This window comes from Triticum aestivum, chromosome 4B (genome assembly GCF_018294505.1).
Source record: "Triticum aestivum cultivar Chinese Spring chromosome 4B, IWGSC CS RefSeq v2.1, whole genome shotgun sequence".
In the NCBI taxonomy this organism is placed as follows: domain Eukaryota; kingdom Viridiplantae; phylum Streptophyta; class Magnoliopsida; order Poales; family Poaceae; genus Triticum; species Triticum aestivum.
The window spans coordinates 657,101,206-657,118,305 of NC_057804.1; the positions used below are offsets into that span (position 1 = coordinate 657,101,206).

A 17,100-nucleotide genomic window follows, 5' to 3' on the forward strand; every position below is an offset into this window, starting at 1 on the left:
CCTCCTCCCTCCTCTCCTGATCCTCACGGTCTCTCCTCCCTTCTCTCCTCCTCACGGTCTCTCCTCCCTCCTCCTCTACTTCCGGCCACATGTGGAGCTCCCCCGGCACAAAGAACGTACGAGATCCAGGTCAAGAACGAAATTTGAAAAAAATTTAAGCAAAAAAAAAGAGCAAAAAAACAAGCCAAAAAAATGAGCCAGATCTAGATCCAGATCCAAATTCAAAATTCAAAAATAGCAATGACGCACGGTGAGGGTTAGACGGTGCGCCACTACTATTTTCCCGCCTTCAAAATTAAAAAAAAATAAAAAAAAGTTACCAGTGGCACCTGTAGCAATAGTAATGGCGCACTATAAGGTGCGCCACTATTACCTGCAATACTAATGGGGCACCAGAGGTGCGCCATTAGTATTTGTTACTAGTGGCGCACCTATAGTGCATCATTAATGGCAAAAATAGATGCGCCACTAACAGTCCTTTATCTAGTAGTGAGCTCAGAACTGTAATCTTCCACAGACAGGTAACATTGTGACTTAGCCTTCTGTAACTATATTTCCCCGCTCAGATGCGTTCACATAGATAGGATGGCTCTAGTTTCAAGAGTGAGTAGTATGCTGAAATTGCATTCTTGTTAATGTGGATTACTTCTCAAATCTGAGAAACTGTAAAACCAATCCTGATTGCTGGCTGATGATGTTTATATAGTGAGTTGCAAAAGTGTTAGTTGTCAGTTCTTGTCTTTTTCATAGCATGACGCTTGCTTCCACGTTTTTCTAATTTCAAAATAATCGTTGCTTGATGGTGTGGAGATTGAAACCGTCTCCATGTTCCATATCTATTTCTGTGGTTTCCAGGATGAGTCATTAGTACATATTTTGCTATGTGACATGCATATCCTTTCATTGTGGACACAACCGTGAAACGTGTGCTTGAAGAATGACCAAGACAGAAACGGGAACCTTTCTACTCTTAACATTTTGGGAAAACATTATTATAAGTTTTGCGGTTATCTCACTGGAAATGAGCCACTGTTCTCATTACTCTTCATGCATGTTACATATGCTTACACAATTAAAGAATTTCTGCAGTAAATAGTATCCACATATCTGGAAGATGCATTACATTGCATGTGTATCATGTAAAGCAAGTAGACCAAAATAAATTTATTTTCGAATTTCCATAGTCAAAATATATTGGGTCATGGTGAAACACTGAAATGTGATTAAGAAATCATATGCATGCATGGGAAGCTGCTACCGATTGGATGCAAAGCTTAATCAAGCTCTACATATTTCCTTGTTACACTGAATGAAACCTGACAGGATCAAGCTCCAAAGATTGTTGAGCTATTATACTTCAGACCATTTTTCAGAGTTCATTTCCTTCTATGGAAAATGTTGTCAGATTGTGTGACTAGTGCTGCTTCAGAATTTTTTAGCATTATACTCACGTGGAATTTGTAACTGATTCTGACTTTTGATTGTTATGCTTTATTTGGACTCAGAACTGAATGCTCCACTGGATCAGATAGGTAACATTGTGAGTAGGCCTTATGCAACTGTATATTTTATTGATCAGATGCGTTCACGTAGGCAGGATAACTCTAGTTTCGACGGTGAGTAGTACACCGAGATAGCATTCTTTTATATATGGGCTAATACTTCTAAAATATGAGAAACTTAAAAACCAATTCTGATTGCTGAGTACTGACTGATGTTGCATATATAGTAAAGTTATATGAAGATGAAATTCTTGTGTCTCTGCAACCCACTGCGCACAGAATTTTGTGCACACACCTGAGCAGTTACACTTGGCACATGTTGAGCATTAGCTTTGATAGGCATGAGTTGCAACAGTATTTGTTGTCAGTTCATGTATCATATTTTTCCTTTTCATAGTATGATGCTTGCTTCTAAGTTTCGAAATAATGGTTGCTTGATGGAGTGGAGATTGAAACCGCCTCCATGTTCCTTATATATTTCTGTGGTTTCCAAGATGAGTCATTAGTACATATTTGGCTAGCAATATGCATATCCCTTTTGTAGTGAACACAACCGTGAAATGTGCGCTTGAAGAATGATCAAGACAGATATGGGAACCTTTCTACCCTTAACATTCTGGGCAAACATTATTAGAGTGCAAGTTATTCAGTTATCTCACTGGAAGTGAACCACTGTTCTCATTACTCTTCAGCTACACCACATATGCCCACACAATTAAAGAATTTCTGCAGTAAATAGTATGCATATATATATATATATATATATATATATATATATATATATATATATAGGACAAATTTTATCTACCACCAGTGGTAGTTACCATCACTTGCGTTTGGTATGTTGTATGTAGTATCTGTCAAAATCGATAGTATGTACGTGTAGTATGTAGTATATAACAATGTTTAGGTAGTATATATACTTCTTTTTAGGTAGTATGTATCATATTTTAAGCATACTCTTTTTTATGTACAAATATATACGTATTTCATAAATATAACAAAAATTATGGGCTCATATGCAATTTTCCATGTAATTTGCGTTTAAATATCTTAGATATAATATATGAACATATTTAGAATGATAAAGTAATATATATAATATCACATGGTAGTATATGAGACATGTGGGGTAACTACCACTATGTGGTAGGATGCATTTTCCCTATATGTGTGTGTGTGTGTGTGTGTGTGTGTGTGTGTGTGTGTGTGTGATGCCTCATTATTTTGCTAGTCATGGTCATGTATCATATGGCATGCCATGATTTATTTGAAATGTATCTTCCCTACAGTCTCAGTAACCTCTGAGTGTCAAGCAGAGCATCACTATTTACTGGTCATTTATTTGTGTGAATTCTATAAAATGGCTGGCTGGTATAATTATATCACTGCCCATCGAACTCAATTGAGTTATACGATTATGTAAATCCAAATATATATTTTTTGCTATCTAAATCTTTCTTGTCGGCCTTAATTTCATTAAGTCTTAATTACACATCATTTGAGAAGAAAGTCAATATTAAAACCCACAAAAAAGTGCACAATAAAAAGAAAGCAGCGGAGGAAACTAAGCTTGGCAGCCAGCGGCTATAAATACCTCACCACCTTGTTCGCACCATCCAAAGGAACACAGAGTTCCAGCAGAGGAGTGCAAACCACAGCTCTGCCTCTTCTTCCCCCACCATGGCTGCCATGTCGTCTCCGATCATCGGTCTCCTCCTCCTCCTGCTCCCAATCGCGCCGTCCTCCGCCATCAAGTTCCCGCTCGGAGGCAATGTCTACCCTGTTAGGTATGTTTCTCTCAACCCTTCATGGCCTTCACAGTCTTGAGGTTTTCTCCGTATATTTGACGCGCCTTTTCTGTACCTCTGCAGCCACTTCTATGCTACGTTGAGCATCGGTGAACCTGCGAAGCCCTACTTCCTGGACGTCGACACTGGCAGCAACCTCACCTGGCTGGAGTGCCACCACCCGGTCCACGGCTGCAAGGGCTGCCACCCGGTAACAGCTAACAACACTCGGTTCCGCAATACCACATATTGCCGTTCAATTTGTAATACTTTGTGTTTGATGCCGCATGTTCATTCCAACGATACTTCTGAAAAATGTTTGGTATGATCGATCTTTGCTTTGATATATGTTTCGTTTTACCACAGAGGCCACCACACCCATATTACAAGCCAGCAGCTGACAAGTTGAAGGTGCAATGTGGTGGCCCGCTATGTGCTGCGATGCGCAGAGACGTGCCTGGGATCCCTGACTGCTCCAGGAAAGATCCACATCGATGCCACTACGAGATTCAGTATGTCACCGGGAAGTCAGAAGGTGACCTTGCCACTGACATCATTTCTGTCACTGGGAAAGACAAGAAAAACATCGCTTTCGGGTACGGCGCTAACTGAAATATTAGTGTCACATGTTCCCAACTGTATTTGGATGTTGATGATGCATGGTCACTTTCATTTTGTACAGATGTGGATACAATCAGGAGGAAGCAGCAGACGCACCACCCTCGTCGGTAGATGGCATCCTTGGACTCGGGAGGGGAAAGGCAGGCTTTGCCGCGCAACTCAAGGGGCTAAAGATGATAACAGAGAACGTCATTGTACATTGCCTCAGCAGCAAAGGAAAGGGTGTCCTCTACGTCGGGGACTTCAATCCGCCTTCCCGCGGCGTAACCTGGGCACCCATGAGAGAATCCTTGTAAGAATTTCCTTGTGATCATGGCTTTTGCTTTTAGTTTTTTTTTTTTGGTTCTAACATGCATAGTCAGAGAAGAGTATCATTATTGATTTTTTACTTTTCATTTGGTTCCAAACATTTTACCCCAGGTTTTACTACTCACCTGGCCTAGCAGAGCTGTTCATTGACAAACAGCCGATAAGAGGGAATCCAACATTTGAGGCTGTATTTGACAGTGGTACCACCTACACCTTGGTGCCTGCCCAGATATACAATGAACTTGTTTCAAAGGTAGGTAAATTTCGAACCACAGTGCATTCTGAATTTCTGATGCCCATAATTTTGAACAGAGATCATAAATAAAATAAAATGGTACTCATGGGATTTGAGCCTTTCAGGTCAGAGGCACTCTCAGTGAATCATCACTTGTAGAGGTGAAGGGTCGCGCTCTGCCTCTATGCTGGAAAGGGAAAAAGCCATTCAGATCTGTCAATGATGTGAAGAACCAATTCAAGGCACTGTCACTAAAAATTACCCACGCCCACGGCACCAGCTACCTGGACATCCCTCCTCAAAACTACCTCATCGTGAAGGTGAACATTCGATAACCCGACCGATAAGCATCACTGGACAATTAATGGCAAACATGTCTTGTGTATGTTTGTTGGCATGGCAGGAAGACGAGAAAACGTGCCTGGCTATCCTCGACGCCTCGTCGGATCCTGTTATGAAGGAACTGAACTTTATCTTGATCGGAGGTATATATGGAACTCAGATTCAGATGCAGATTGTCCGGGCTCTTGAAAGTTGAAACTAGTAAACCTTGCCTGTTTATAGAAGACATTTATTTTGATTCTCTGTTCTGCAGCTGTTACGATGCAGGATCTGTTTGTGATACAGTGCACAGTGTGACAAGGCGCACGAGCTTGAATCCGTCATCGATTCGCGTCTCTGAACAATGTTCAGATCGACATAGACAAAAATCTTAACGAGAACAAATGAGTGCTCTCGTATATACTATGTTGTTAGGAAGGCTGTGTGATATGCCCCCGCTTATAATGAATAAAATGTTGGCATACTGATGAATGTGTACCTTCTATATATGTGTGTGTATTTACGATCTTCGCAAGATATTACCAAGAAGCACACTAATTTTTAGGAAGAATATAACACACTACAGAAATATATTACAGAGCTATTGAAGCACGAACAATGCTACACCTACAGATAGATCCTTACAGGATTGATGTTACGTATTGAGTTGTCAAACTATGTTTGGGGATTTGGGGATTACGGAGTGGCTTACTTGGATGGTTTTGATTGGATAGAAATAAAGTGAGGGGCCCACCCCCTGAAAATCAGGGGGGAGAGAAGATTTGTTTTGAAAACAGCCCGTAATACTTTGTAAACTGCCCGTGTGTCTAGGATTTTCGGTTAAAAAATCAAGGGGAGCAGTTATTGGTGGCAAAGGCGTCCGTAAGCAGCAGTCCGTAGGGGATCCCGTAAGTATAGCATTTCTGTTGAAGCACAGCTGGAACTGAATACCTGAGCAGTGAGCACGCATAAGAACACATGCGGAGAAGGGTTTTTCTTTTGAGGCTTCTTATTATCTTGTTCTTTGTCAAGAATTTGTGAAATCTTCGAATTGTTCATACAGAAATAAGCACAGGAAACTAGAGGAATAAGGAGAGAGTGAGAAAAGGTTCGTTGATCTTCTCTCAGGAAAAATAAAATGACCAACAGTAGAAAATTAGGGTTGTAGATATGCATTCTGTACAAATTTGATAACCCTAATATTATGCCATTTTTCTTGTGCTTACCGACTCTCTTTTTTTTGCCACCAGTCGACTGTTTATTGTGTGTTGTTTGTGATTTCAGTCAATTCCATCTCATATATACGCTGTTATTGCTTGGATCAGTTCACACTTTAGAACTACATGACACTATTGGAATTTCAACTTTTTCCGAGTACTGTAAAAACTCGGTGAAAGCCGTTTCACACTCGGCATAGAGTTTGCCGAGTATAGTTCTCGGCTAAGGGTACTCGGCCTGAACCCTATCGGCAAAGCTGACTTTGCCGAGCACAAGGCGTCGGGGACTCAGCAAAGTGTGTGCCGAGCACCAAGTGTCGGGGACCTAACAAAGTGTGTGCCGAGCACTAAATGGGGGACTCCTCATAAAAAAAAGGACTTGACGGGCCGGACGGAGACAACGGCTGCCACATGGCAGAATAGTTTGCTGAGAGCCAAGGTTGGGGACTCAGCGAACTTGGAAGCCCAGGAGCGAGGCACGTGGCATAAAATATTGAGAAAAGTATTTTTTTTCATCCCTCAATTTTTGGCGAAGTCTAGATTTGGTCCCTCAACTTCAAAACCGGACAACTTGCGCCCTTAACTATTGAAACCGGCCAAGATTCATCCCTGGTCACGGTTTTGACCGGTTTTGGTGCTGTCCCAACCCGGTTTTGATCGTGCCGACTCAAATTCGCATACCTTTTCCAAGTCCGCTTAATGTTTTCAAATTCTCGGGTACTTTTTTCAAATACGTGAACTTTTTTAGAATTTGTCTACTTTTTCCAAATCTACGTACTTTTTTCAAGTTCACGTACTTTTTTTTAAGTCAGCGTACTTCTTTAAAGTTCATGTGTTTATTTTTTTAAATTCATGTAATTTTTAGAATTGACGTACTTATTCATATTCACGTACACATTTTGGATTTGAAAGTTTTATGCGAACTTGAAAACGTACACGGATTTGAATATCCTTTATGCAAATTAGAAAACAAATGTGTGGATTTTGAAAAATTATGTCAACCTGAAACAAGTATGTGAATTTCAAACAAAGTTCATGGATTGGAAAAGGAACACGGATTTGGAAAAAATACACGAACTTTTAAAAGTACGCGGATTTGAAACAAGTACGTGAATTTCAAAAACAGTTCATGGATTTGAAAAAAAATACATGTTGATAAAAATTACACGAACTTGAAAAAAATACACTGATTTGAAGAAAGTAGGCAAATTAAAAAATCATGGATTTGAAAAAGGTACACAAATTTCAAAATAGTTCACGGATTTGAAAAAGATATATTTATTTTTGAAACAATTGCGCGATCTTGAAAAAACTATGTGGATTTGAAAAGAGTACGTGAATTTCAAAAAGTTCACGGATATGAAAAAATTACGCGAATTTGACTCAGCACCGGTCAAAACCGGGGTCAGTCAACACCAAAACCGGTCAAAATCGAGACCAGGGATGAACCTTGTCCGGTTTCGTTAGTTGGAGGGTGCAAGTTGCCCGGTTTCGAAGTTGAGAGACTAAATCTAGACTTTACCGAGAGTCAAGAGACGAAAAGTATACTTTTCTCTAAATATTTTTGCCGAGATTCACGGGTCTCATCTCGGCAATTGAAATCTTTACCGAGTGCTGATTTTGCCGAGTGTGACCTCTCCGTAATCCCGTGTCCAGGCAAGCCAGAACGACGAAGGTTTGCCAAGATGCCTATACGTGTACTCGGCAAAGTTGGGATTACACTACCAGAACAGGCCACGTGGTAAGTGTTAGGCCAGTGATAGGCGCCGGCGCACCGGTCCAAATTTGGGCCGGTCGCAGCGCATCTATCCGATTCATCCATTTACATCCGTCAGATCTGACGCCCCCTATAGTCGTCTTCTTTCCTTGTTCCTCACGCTCCCGCACACAGAGCATCGCCCCCGTCCCCTCCCCCTGACATGTCGCCGTCAGGGCCGTCGCCGACGAGCTCCGACGCGTCCCCGCCCGTGGCCGTCGGGATTGCATCATGGCCGCCAGTGGGCCCCCAGCGCGCGCTCAACGAAGGATGCAACTCGAACGCCCCCTGGCTCGTTCCAGCTCGCGGTTCGCCCTGGTTCCAGCATGCCCCCGACGTCACCGTCTCCGGCTCGCCGTGGCCGTTAGCTTGCATTTTGCTGTCCAACAAGAAAATTCTGAAGAACAAACAAAATCCTTGAGCGGTCGGTTGAAGCAAAAATATTATTAGGTTCCAGCAAAAAAAAGCTCTAGTTCCAGCAAAACAAGTTAAGTAGAAAAAAAGCTCCAGTGATTGTAGCATAAAGAAACCAACTTCTAGCAAAAATATGTGCCGGTTCCAGCAAAAACAAATTTAGCAGGGAAAAGCTCCAAGGTCGATTGTAGCAAAAAACCAAGCTATTTCCAGCTAAATAATATGCCGGTTCCAGCAAAAACACAAAACCGATGGTAGCAAAAATAGAAATGGAGGCAAGTTTCCAGCAAAAACAGATGCAGGATGCAGCAAAATCCCTCACTGGTTCCAGCAAAAATCGCCAATGTAGCACTGGTGCCGCCTAGGTTGCAAAAACGCTAGTACTTGCAGGTCCGACCATGGTCGGATCCAGCATCTCTCTCTGTAGCACATCGTCGCCGATGCTCCAACACAGTGCTTGGGCTTGCAACATCCGTAGCCACATCGCCGGCCGTGCGCCAACTCCAGCACGGCCGTGCGCCGATTGCATCATCATCATCCCCTAGTTCCAGCAAAAACACGCCGCGCCGTTGCTCGCAGCTAGAGAAGAGACTGATTAGGGGGAGGGGGACTGGAGGAGCTCGCCATGGAGGTAGGATTTTGGCGGCCGGGGAGCTCGCCGGAGTAGCAGGACCACTGATTGGAAAGAGAGGCGTGGCCGTCAATGAGGAGTCAATGGGGAATCAATGGATGTAGCTATGTACGAGAGAGAAAAAAAATGAATGTGTTGTTCGGTGAAGAGATAAGAAGCCCAGGGGATAAGGACGAGGGAAGCAGAAGTGTGGGCCATACGCGTGATGTGGCGTCCATGCGGCGTGCGCGTGGTAGACCGGCGCACTGTTCGGCCGACGCCCCGGCCACAAACATTTACCTAAGTGTTAAGCTTCATGCATTAGCAACTCAAGATCTTGGATCCTGATATATTTCTGTTGTATCTCTAAACTCATTCCCCCCTTCTCTAATCTTTCTTTTGTAACTGTTTATTTCTCCTACTCGCAATGAAAAGCAGTGGCCCTGCCTTTTCGTCAAAAAAAAAGTCCGAACTGATGAAAAGGTCTAGTGCAATCCACATATACTATAATAGTAAGGATTACTCTGGAGGTCTAGGATGGACCTTTTGATCATGTGTATGCTTTTTCTTGTACTACTATTTTTTCTGCCATATTCAGGTTGTAAGGATTTTGTAGTACTATTTTTTTCTGCCATATTTTCAGGTTGTAAGGATTACTTTCGGGAATGGTAACCTTTTGCCTCCCCCCGCCCTTTTCTTTTTGCAGCTGCAACTCTGTTTAGTTCATTCTTTTATTTGTACTATGGGTCTCCAAACTCTGTGTGCTCTGTGGCGCTTCTAATATACGACAGTTGCACATTCCGGAGAAAACTGAAGATGTACTACCCATGGACAGCAACTGGTTCATTTGATTTTGGAAGTTATAGTTAGACATTCGTTTCTTCAACTTTTGTTAGGAATGTTATACTTTTAATATAGACAAATTGCACATTTTCCAAATGTGCAACCGGTTTTTGTGCTACTAAATAACATTTATTCTACTTGTATTCGGTAAAGACAGAACTTGAATTAATTCGAAACTGAGAGCAGTGTACAACTTCTGGGCACACTACACGCTTCCAGGAGAGCTTCTTCAGTGGCATTTCAAAAGGCAACCGTCAAAGTCGCCTCATCGACCAGGCCTGTCGACTTTTCATCGAACATGTCTTGGCTGACATTCTCAGGCGTGAGACCCTCGTTCACAATGGTGCACCTCACGACGAACTCATCCTGGCAACGCATATCATGTGGCGCCTTCTCCTGTGCTTCCAATGTTACTATGACATTTGTCCTGGATTGAGGTGGTACAATGCCTCTGTTGGGCTCTATCCGGTAGTGCCGTGTGCTTGGCGGTTCGATGTGGAAGGCGACGCAGTCTTCTCTCGCGTTGCTTAGCTCAAGTGAACACGATATGTGCTTGTTTATCTCGAAGGGAAAATGCAGCTCGAGCGGGTCAATACCAAGCAGCTCCCAGTCGTAAGGGCTTGTCTGCATGGAAACATTCGACGCTCATACTTATATTTCTAGTACGTAGTTGTGAAAAAAAGAGTATACTTGTATAGTAAGCTACCGGGAAAATTGTAGATTTGGAAATATACGAGCTTACCACCTGGCCAACTGACGATTCACCAGCCTGCCCGATATGCTCAGTCGTAGTTTCCATTTCATTAAGAGAACTGATTACATCCAATATATCAGGTCTCTTTTTCACGTCGTATGACATGCAGAGTGCAGCAATTTCAATGCATTTGGTTACTTGCTCTGATCCCAGTGGTGGATACTTGCCTGATTTATTCCACCTGTACCTCCATCTTCTAAGTATCTGCCATTTCACAGAGGTGAGCTGAAACATTGCTAAAATGTCGAGTCCATGTAGTATGCAATTTGAATACCTTCCGCGAGCACACAAACAGCACCGGCTGATCTTCAGTACCAAATGTACACTCAGACATGAACAAAATTCTGACGAGATATTTTTTTTACTCGCACATTTGCAAACTCAAGGTCAAGGGGCCTATTTGGTCCATTTGTAACCGCATAGACCAAAACTCTTTAACCAAACTGAAACGACCGATTTGACCATTGTACGATAAAAAGGTGCTACCTCTGTAACTTCATGTAAGACGTTTTTTACACTATGACTGTGTCAAAAAAAGTCGGAGGGAGTAAATGAGCTAAGGTATAGTTTCGTTCGTAGGGTGATATTAATCTCTTTCTGTATGTGGGCAATATTATTTTCTTCTTAGTATGATTTACACCCATTTGAGTTGTGGTAACTCAACTAGATTCTGAGAAGATACATGGTTAGGGGACACTTATATTGTACAACGTAAGGACACTTATATTGCTATAATATTACATTCTGTCCCTGTAAATATCCAGTTCAGGAGGTCCCTAGTAAGAGACCGATGGGACAGTTGGTTGCATCTCTTGTCCAGAGGTTGATGGACGTTCACCTCTCTGATGAGTCAAATACAATTCACTGAAAATTATCCGCAAATGGGATATTCTCCGTGAAGCCTATGATTGACTCTGGTCCTATTCCGAAATCAATGCATAATTAGAAGATTAAAGTACCATTAAGAATCAAAATCTTCATGTGGTTTGTGCACAACAAAGTGATTCTGACTAAGGATAACTTGGCAAAGCGAAGATGGGAGGGTAGTAAACGATGTTGCTTTTGTGATCAAAATGAAATTATTCAACACCTCTTTCTCAAATGTCCTCTGGCCAAACTCTTACGGCGTATGATTCATGTAGCCTTTATGTTAGTCCACCAAATAGTATTAATACGTTATTTGGGACGTGGATTAATTGGGTGGAGCCAAGTACCGTGGGACATATTTGAATAGGAGTATGCGCATTACTTTGGCCTATATGGAACTGCAGAAATGACATGATTTTTAACAGACGAACTCTTATAATTCTTTTTGCAGGTTATATACAAAGTTACTGCTTGGATCCGTACATGGTTGTCACTCAGTCATGTAGGAGCCAAGGAGCTTATGACTATTGGGTGCAACTGTTGGGAGAGGGTAGCACGGGATACTTACAACCGCTATGGAAGTCGGTCCAATAATAAGCAGCTAGGTGTTTAGTCATCTTGATCTGTTATCGCCGGTTGTGGCAACTTTTATTTTCAATTTATGTTGGCTTTTCCCGTGAGCTTGTACCGGATCCCAGACCTCTTTGGACCTTATTTTTCACAATATGGCTGCATGCATCATTCTGATGCAGAAGCCAGAGGTGACCCTCCGTTAAAGAAAAGAGTTTTGGTACATGTAAACTTTACAATCATTTTTGTGGAACTAATTACATAGACTTGTGGACTTTCGGTAATTAAAAACATGATTGTACATACATAAAAAAAATAAGAGTTATCAAGTTTGTAACACAGAACATGTTCTTAACCTTCTTTTTGTACAAACAATGTGCATACTTTCCCTTCACTGTATTTATAAGTATACTCTACTTGACATCTACTAGTATCATGATTTTCTTGTACTTTTTAAATGTATATATGTACTAATGAGCACCATAGGTGTGAACCATGAAGGTGGAAAATTTTCTACAAGTTTTTATTGAAATTCTCTCATGGTGGACGCTAGAAGAAAGGAGCCAAGTACTATGTTTTCCAGCTGCACTGTTATGTTTTACCGTCAGACATGCATAGATGTATCCGTGATTTTTTACTAGATTAACTGAGAAGTTTATCATGCTATAATAATCTTGTTTGCCCAATCCGCTTTTATTCTTTTTATAGTTGGGATTTGCACTTAGATGTAATCTGGTTCAAAATTGTGATTGGCATGCAACAGCAATAATAATATAGATAACAAATTGTCACCAAATGACAGATATATAGTTTCAAAAACATACATGTACCGACATTATTTTCCTGTAGTTGTGGGCATTGTTTCTATTTCCAACATACTATCAGCTTTTCTACAGTTTACCGCAACAGATTATGAAATAAGCATATCATATCATGATTAAGTAACAACAAACTAACCCTTAATGGTCTACCGCTCGATTTTAGTGTAGACATACTTACATTTTTTATGTTAGGCTTTTCCTTACGCCCACTCACGAGATCCATAATTATAGTTCCCAAACTAAATATGTCTCCTTTGAATGACACTATGCCATGGTATAAGTATTCAGGAGCGCAATATCCCCTGCATTAAGATATAATAGTTTGATGCATTACAAGAGGAAATAATACATTGGCTCTAAGGTAAAAGTCATGATTCACTAGATGCACAACTTACATTGACCCAAAACGTGCCATAGTAATAGCATGTGATTTTTCCTCAAGTTGTTTGGAGATACCAAAATCAGTAATTTTTGGTATAAGAAGATCATCCAGCAGTATATTGGCTGGTTTAAGATCCATATGAATAATATTCTTTTCCTTGTGTAGGTACCGCAAACCTTCACAAATCCCTTTAATAATTCGGTAGCGTGTATGCCATTCAAGTCCCCTTAATTCATCTGCAGACGTAGAAAAGAAGCAGTATTAGGGAAGAATACAGAAAACGTTCATCTTTGATTTATACATACGTTAAACTGGGTAGAACATTTCTGTTCGTTGAATATGTTTCTTGTGGAAAGAGGAGGTTGCATGGGAAATAGGTAAACAGAAAAAAAAGGGTGCATCGTATGCCACATTGTTGTACCAGTGACATGCTTGTCAAGACCTCCTTTACTGATATACTCGAAACATAGCAATCTTTCTCTATTCTCGGCATAAATGTACTTCTCACGTATTCCTGGTCCATCCAATTTAACCGCTGTATTCTCTGTGTTAGAGCAGTATCCCAAAAAGCGCACTATATTTGGATGGTTGACACTCATCAGAATACTCGTCTCACGATAAAATGGCCCATCTTTGATTGTGTGGCTGTTCAAAAGCTTCTTGACAGCAACACACCCACTTTGAATAAAACCCTGTTTTAGACATGTTCTGTTAGCACGCGGCCTTTGAGCTTTCAGATAAGGTTTAATCTGAAGCCAAAAAATAATAGGATAGTTGTTTCATAAATGTAATCTTACCTTATACACGACTCCGAAACCACCTTGACCGATTTTTAGGCTATCGTTAAAATTATCTGTTATCTGTTGTAGAATTGCCAGCGGTATACTTATCGGCCCCGCGGTTTCATCAAGTATTATGCCATCCAGTACATTAGGTGCCATATTTCTTGCGTCCATCCTAACAAAACATATATGAAACATAGTACAAGAAAAATAAAGTGTAATCAGAGGAGTTGATAGAAATCTGAAGAAGTTTGTCATACCCAAGAAGTGAATACATGGATATTTGAGCAACAACCTAAGAGTATCTCTAGCAGAGCCACTAAAAAGAGCCAAGAAGAGTATTTGGGTACTAGAAGTAAACATAATTTGAATTTCTCAAAAAAGGAAGTAAACATAATTTGTTTGGTTGGGACCCTACTAGCACCCCTAAAATAGGGGGCACCCAAAATTCCCTCGGGCCTTCTCCCATGGGTGAACTACGAGGCACCCAAAAACAGAATGGCTACGCAGGAGAGATTTTACCTCTCCCGCTCCACCCCGCCTCCTTCCCTTCCTCTTTGCTGACCTTGTCGGCAGACTTCCAACAGCCGAAACCGCTCGCCGCCCTGGATCTGGCCTTGTCTCTTCCATTTACCTATTTCTCAAATAGGCTTCCGCCTTGCTTTATATATAATGCAATAAACACAATACATGCTCGAACGATATAAGATAGTCAAGAAACCCTCATATGAAGCAGACCGCATAAACAGACAAGAGAAACCGCCCCAATAAAAGAATATGACATGTAAATGCCGTCGGATGATAGCTCATGATGGCCAGAATCCAACGTCAAGATCCGACGTTGGCGCCCGAGCTCCATGACAACGCCCCCAAGAGGGCCAAGATGTAAAGCAACACTTTTTCTGAGTCTGAATATACCAATGTTTTCACCTAGAGCCCTAGCTAGGGATGGACCCACAATAACATCCTCAAGAGTAAAGCGGCACCCACGTGCCTCGTCGCTGCCGGTGCCAAAGCATAGATGTTTCGCTTGAGCTCTCATCCACACCATCACAAGCAGGGGATACCCGACGCTAAACCCCTTGCCGCCCACACGACCAAGGGGTACAAGCTTAAGATAACCACAATCTTTTGTGTCTTAGTAGGACGTGAATAATTAGAATATATTTGTGAAATAGTTTCACTAATATTCGATATAGTTACGGGAGGAACTGGAAGCGTTCCAAGGTCACCGGAAGGGTTTCAGAGTTTGCCGAAAAAGGCTTTCGCCCCGCTTTATATATAAAGCAAAGATCAACAACACCCGGTACAAACGCACACCCCACAACAGACACACACACACACACACACACACACACACCCAAGGCATGACACATAGGCGCTGAGCGCGGCAACACCATCCCTAGCACTACGTGAAAAGGTGAAGCGCATATGACGAACCGTGGGCTCCAAGGCGGCGCCTTCAAGAAGGGGACTACACCGGAGCGCCGCCACCGCCCGATCCGAGGATCAGAGTTTCCCCTGGAGCAACACGACGGGCAATGAGAGCTGCAACGACGCCTTTAAGAAGGGAACAGGCTTCGCCGCCGCCGGTCCGTCCAAAGATAGAGCAGGTTTTTACCCCGGCCACCAATCACCACCACCGAACGCCACACCCCGGCTACCACGCCGCCCACACGGCCGTCGCAACTGGGCAGCACCAAGCCACGGGCTCTGCCCTTATCAGGCAATGCCGGGTATTTCTGATAAATAATATATAGGTGGAAAATATTTCCGATGATGTTAAATCAATAATAAAAGGCTCTAGTAATTTTAGGAGGCTTTTATATTTAATTCAATATCAACGGGTCCTAAAAGTCCAAGAGGTGAAAGGAGAATTGGGCCACAAGGGCCCCTTTCCAGTTGGGGAGGCCGAATTGTAGTGGGGGCAGGATTCCTCCTCCCCCTAGGGCCGGTGCAAGGGGGAGGAATCCTCCCCCTTGTGTGGCGCCCCCTCTCCCCCTCCAACCTATATATACTATAGGTATTGGCACCTTTTGAATACACAAGTTTTGGAGACTCATCTAGTTCTCTAGTTCTAGTTGGTCCTAGTTGATCAATTAAAGATAGACCTAGATCCTCTAATCCTTTTAATTAGAAACACATTGTGGTTCTAATCTCTTCCCTCTAATTCTCCAGCAACGATTAGCTCTGGATGGCGAAGGGCTGTCGGATCGTGAAGACCGTACGCTTGCAACTCGTAGAGAGGTCGTGCTTTTGGTCTTCCGTTCGAGGGACTGTTCCTGGGCGGTTCGCGGGATCATTCGTCTATAGTTTGAGGGACTCCAAGTATGATCTAAAACGACTCGTCTTCTTCCCTTGCAACTCGGAGTTAGTAATGATATGATCCAAACCGTCTATAGCATCTTCATAGTGTTCCTGGCTGATTGTAGGGTGATTTTTTTGTTTTCTACCATGTTTCCCAGTAGTATTATATCGGTTTAGAAATTGCAAAAACACCATTTGACCTTTGGGAGCTCTGTTTTAAGGACCAATGCTGGAGTTGTTGGATCAGTATCCAACGGGTGGATTCTACACAACAGTGTTCTTTCCTCCTCAAAGCACCCAACAGACCCTGATCAACAGGCTAAAGAGAAAAACCTAATGTAAAATAGAAGATGGTCATTTCTGACTCATGAGTCTCTTGGTTTTAATCTTTTAAGACCGTTTGACTCCTATTTTCCTTGTTCACAAAACTTCAAGATGGAAATTGAAGAAACAAGCCAGAAAAGGAGATTCGAACGGTCTATTCAGTAATTGTTACCTGATAGATTTTGTTGCATCGGATTTCCTCTCCTTCTCATATTGAGGCTCCCAATTAACTTTAGAGTCCCAGTCCTCCTGCATTAATTTTTATGGAGTAAGATCTCCATAGTGAGGATATCATAGGTAGTATCATGCAAACCCAAGCAAATGCCAACTAAGCATATTCATGACATGGCCTAGTATTAATTACGGAAATAGAAGATGCAAGTATCATATTTTGATATTGTATCATAATTGTGCTACTACATGTCATGCAAAATAATAAATGAGGTCAACTAAGATACTAACCTATGATACTAGTGCCATGATACTCCCTAGTGTGAGCAGCCTAAGAATTTTCCTATTTCATATTATTAAAACCACTCTATGGCATATAGAAACAGGGAAAACATGTAATGTCAGGAAAACCAAAGGGGACTATTCATTATAAAACAATATGTGGTGATGTGAAACTTTGATAGAGACCAATATTGATTATTGATCTTGGCAAGCGTCCTTTCG

The 17,100-nt window shown here is 41.9% G+C and overlaps 2 protein-coding genes across 2 annotated transcripts in view; one reads left to right on the top strand and one right to left on the bottom strand.

Annotated features, from left to right (window-relative positions):
* The window catches only part of LOC123093935 (aspartic proteinase Asp1), a gene marked incomplete in the record, with an annotated part of 8,138 nt that extends 2,872 nt beyond the window's left edge, over window positions 1–5,266 (top strand). Inside the window, 8 exon segments of the mRNA XM_044515996.1 lie at window positions 1–3,292; window positions 3,377–3,503; window positions 3,659–3,888; window positions 3,975–4,205; window positions 4,334–4,475; window positions 4,583–4,777; window positions 4,861–4,942; window positions 5,053–5,266. Coding sequence (XP_044371931.1) covers window positions 3,186–3,292; window positions 3,377–3,503; window positions 3,659–3,888; window positions 3,975–4,205; window positions 4,334–4,475; window positions 4,583–4,777; window positions 4,861–4,942; window positions 5,053–5,096 — 1,158 coding nt within the window.
* A 4,396-nt stretch (window positions 5,267–9,662) lies between these two features.
* The window catches only part of LOC123093936 (cysteine-rich receptor-like protein kinase 6), a 14,599-nt gene continuing 7,161 nt past the window's right edge, over window positions 9,663–17,100 (bottom strand). Inside the window, exons 3-9 of the mRNA XM_044515997.1 lie at window positions 16,598–16,674; window positions 13,810–13,969; window positions 13,434–13,704; window positions 13,026–13,248; window positions 12,809–12,932; window positions 10,361–10,576; window positions 9,663–10,242 (exon numbers count right to left, since the gene is read on the bottom strand). Coding sequence (XP_044371932.1) covers window positions 9,859–10,242; window positions 10,361–10,576; window positions 12,809–12,932; window positions 13,026–13,248; window positions 13,434–13,704; window positions 13,810–13,969; window positions 16,598–16,674 — 1,455 coding nt within the window. The 3' untranslated portion in view covers window positions 9,663–9,858. The remainder of the gene's footprint in view (window positions 10,243–10,360; window positions 10,577–12,808; window positions 12,933–13,025; window positions 13,249–13,433; window positions 13,705–13,809; window positions 13,970–16,597; window positions 16,675–17,100) is intronic.